The 1,357-nt window shown below is 58.4% G+C and overlaps 1 protein-coding gene across 1 annotated transcript in view; it reads left to right on the top strand.

Moving 5' to 3' along the window:
- STAT3 (signal transducer and activator of transcription 3) overlaps positions 1-1,357 on the top strand; it is a 9,427-nt gene that overhangs the window by 3,170 nt on the left and 4,900 nt on the right. The window contains 4 exon segments of the mRNA XM_008639463.2: positions 117-209; positions 870-929; positions 1,221-1,261; positions 1,347-1,357. The exon segment at positions 1,347-1,357 is cut by the window's right edge and continues 93 nt beyond it. Of these exon segments, the coding sequence (XP_008637685.1) occupies positions 117-209; positions 870-929; positions 1,221-1,261; positions 1,347-1,357 (205 nt within the window).

Below are 1,357 nucleotides of genomic sequence, written 5' to 3'. Positions count from 1 at the left end.
AGGGCCCTGGAGAAGAGGTACGGAGGGGGGGGGGGAGCCACAGGCAGACCTGGTTATGGCCATGGGTGGAGGGTGGGCAGGGAGGTCTGACTGTGGTCCCTGTGCTGTTCCTGCAGCGCTTTTGTCGTGGAGAGGCAGCCCTGCATGCCCATGCACCCCGACCGGCCCCTCGTCATCAAGACAGGAGTGCAGTTCACCACCAAAGTCAGGTGGGTCACCGTCCCCACGGGTGAGGGAGGGAGCTGTGCAGGGAGGGCAGCTGGGATCGCTCTCTGAAGATGCTGCTGCAAATGCAGCCCCTGGCTTATCTGGGGAGCTCTGGTGCTGGGAAGGGATGGATACCAGCAGGATAGATCCCAGAGGGATGATCCCAGCAGGCTGGAGTGCCGCCCACATGACTCAGTGCAGGGCTGGCTGGGGATCCACCATGTTCCTGGAGGCAGCTGGGTTCTGGTAAATCCCCTTGTGGGGGTGGGAAGCATCAGTGCATCTCTGGCCAGCTGCTGCTCAGCTGGGCCATATTCCCTGCCAGCTTCCATGGAGGGAGGCTGCTCTGACACTGGACTCTGCCTGGAGCTCCCTTGCCCTCTCCCAAATCTGGCCTGGAGTAGTGTGGAGGGTGTTTGTTGAGAGCCTGGTGTGGGCAGTCAGCAGGCCAACCGAGCTCCTCAGGATGCTCAGGGGAGCATCAGCACCTCCCTGGTTCTGAGGACAGGTGTCAGGGCTAACATGTCCTGGGCCTGTGTGAAGCTGTGCCCAGGGCCACCGGAGAAGCTGATCCATGCTGCTGGCTGTGCCAGGTGCCCTGTGGAACAGGAGGTGCTTCTGTGCACAGGATGTTCATGCTCTGTGTCTCCTGACTCTTGCAGATTATTGGTCAAGTTTCCAGAGCTGAACTATCAGCTGAAAATCAAAGTCTGCATTGACAAGTGAGTCCTGTGCTTCCCTTCCAGTGGCACTGGGTGGGCTTACTGGGATGGGACTGATTTCTGCTGCCCTTGGATTGGGCTCCATCTCCACACTGAGGGCCAGCGTGGCCCCCAGTTGAAGGGGAGGGTGCAGGGTGGTGCTGAATCCCGAGGGTTCATCCCCACGTGGGAGAAAAGCCTGTGGGGCTCATGGGACTCATACTGGAATACAGCTAGCACCACACACCAGCTTGTCTGCATCAGGGTGGGAAGGCCACTGCCATGACCTGGTGTCTCTTTCCTGTTTCCTAGGGACTCTGGGGATGTTGCAGCACTTAGGGGGTAAGTGCACTGTTTGCTTTGGTCATTTTTTCTTGTTTCTGCTTTTACTCCTGGCAAACATTCTCCCACACATTCATTCCAAGACAGCCCTGTCAGCCACACTCTTT

This window comes from Corvus brachyrhynchos, unplaced genomic scaffold (assembly GCF_000691975.1).
Source record: "Corvus brachyrhynchos isolate BGI_N302 unplaced genomic scaffold, ASM69197v1 scaffold30, whole genome shotgun sequence".
Lineage (NCBI taxonomy): Eukaryota > Metazoa > Chordata > Aves > Passeriformes > Corvidae > Corvus > Corvus brachyrhynchos.
Note: the sequence above shows the minus strand (reverse complement) of the source record. Positions and strands in the feature narration are given on the sequence as shown.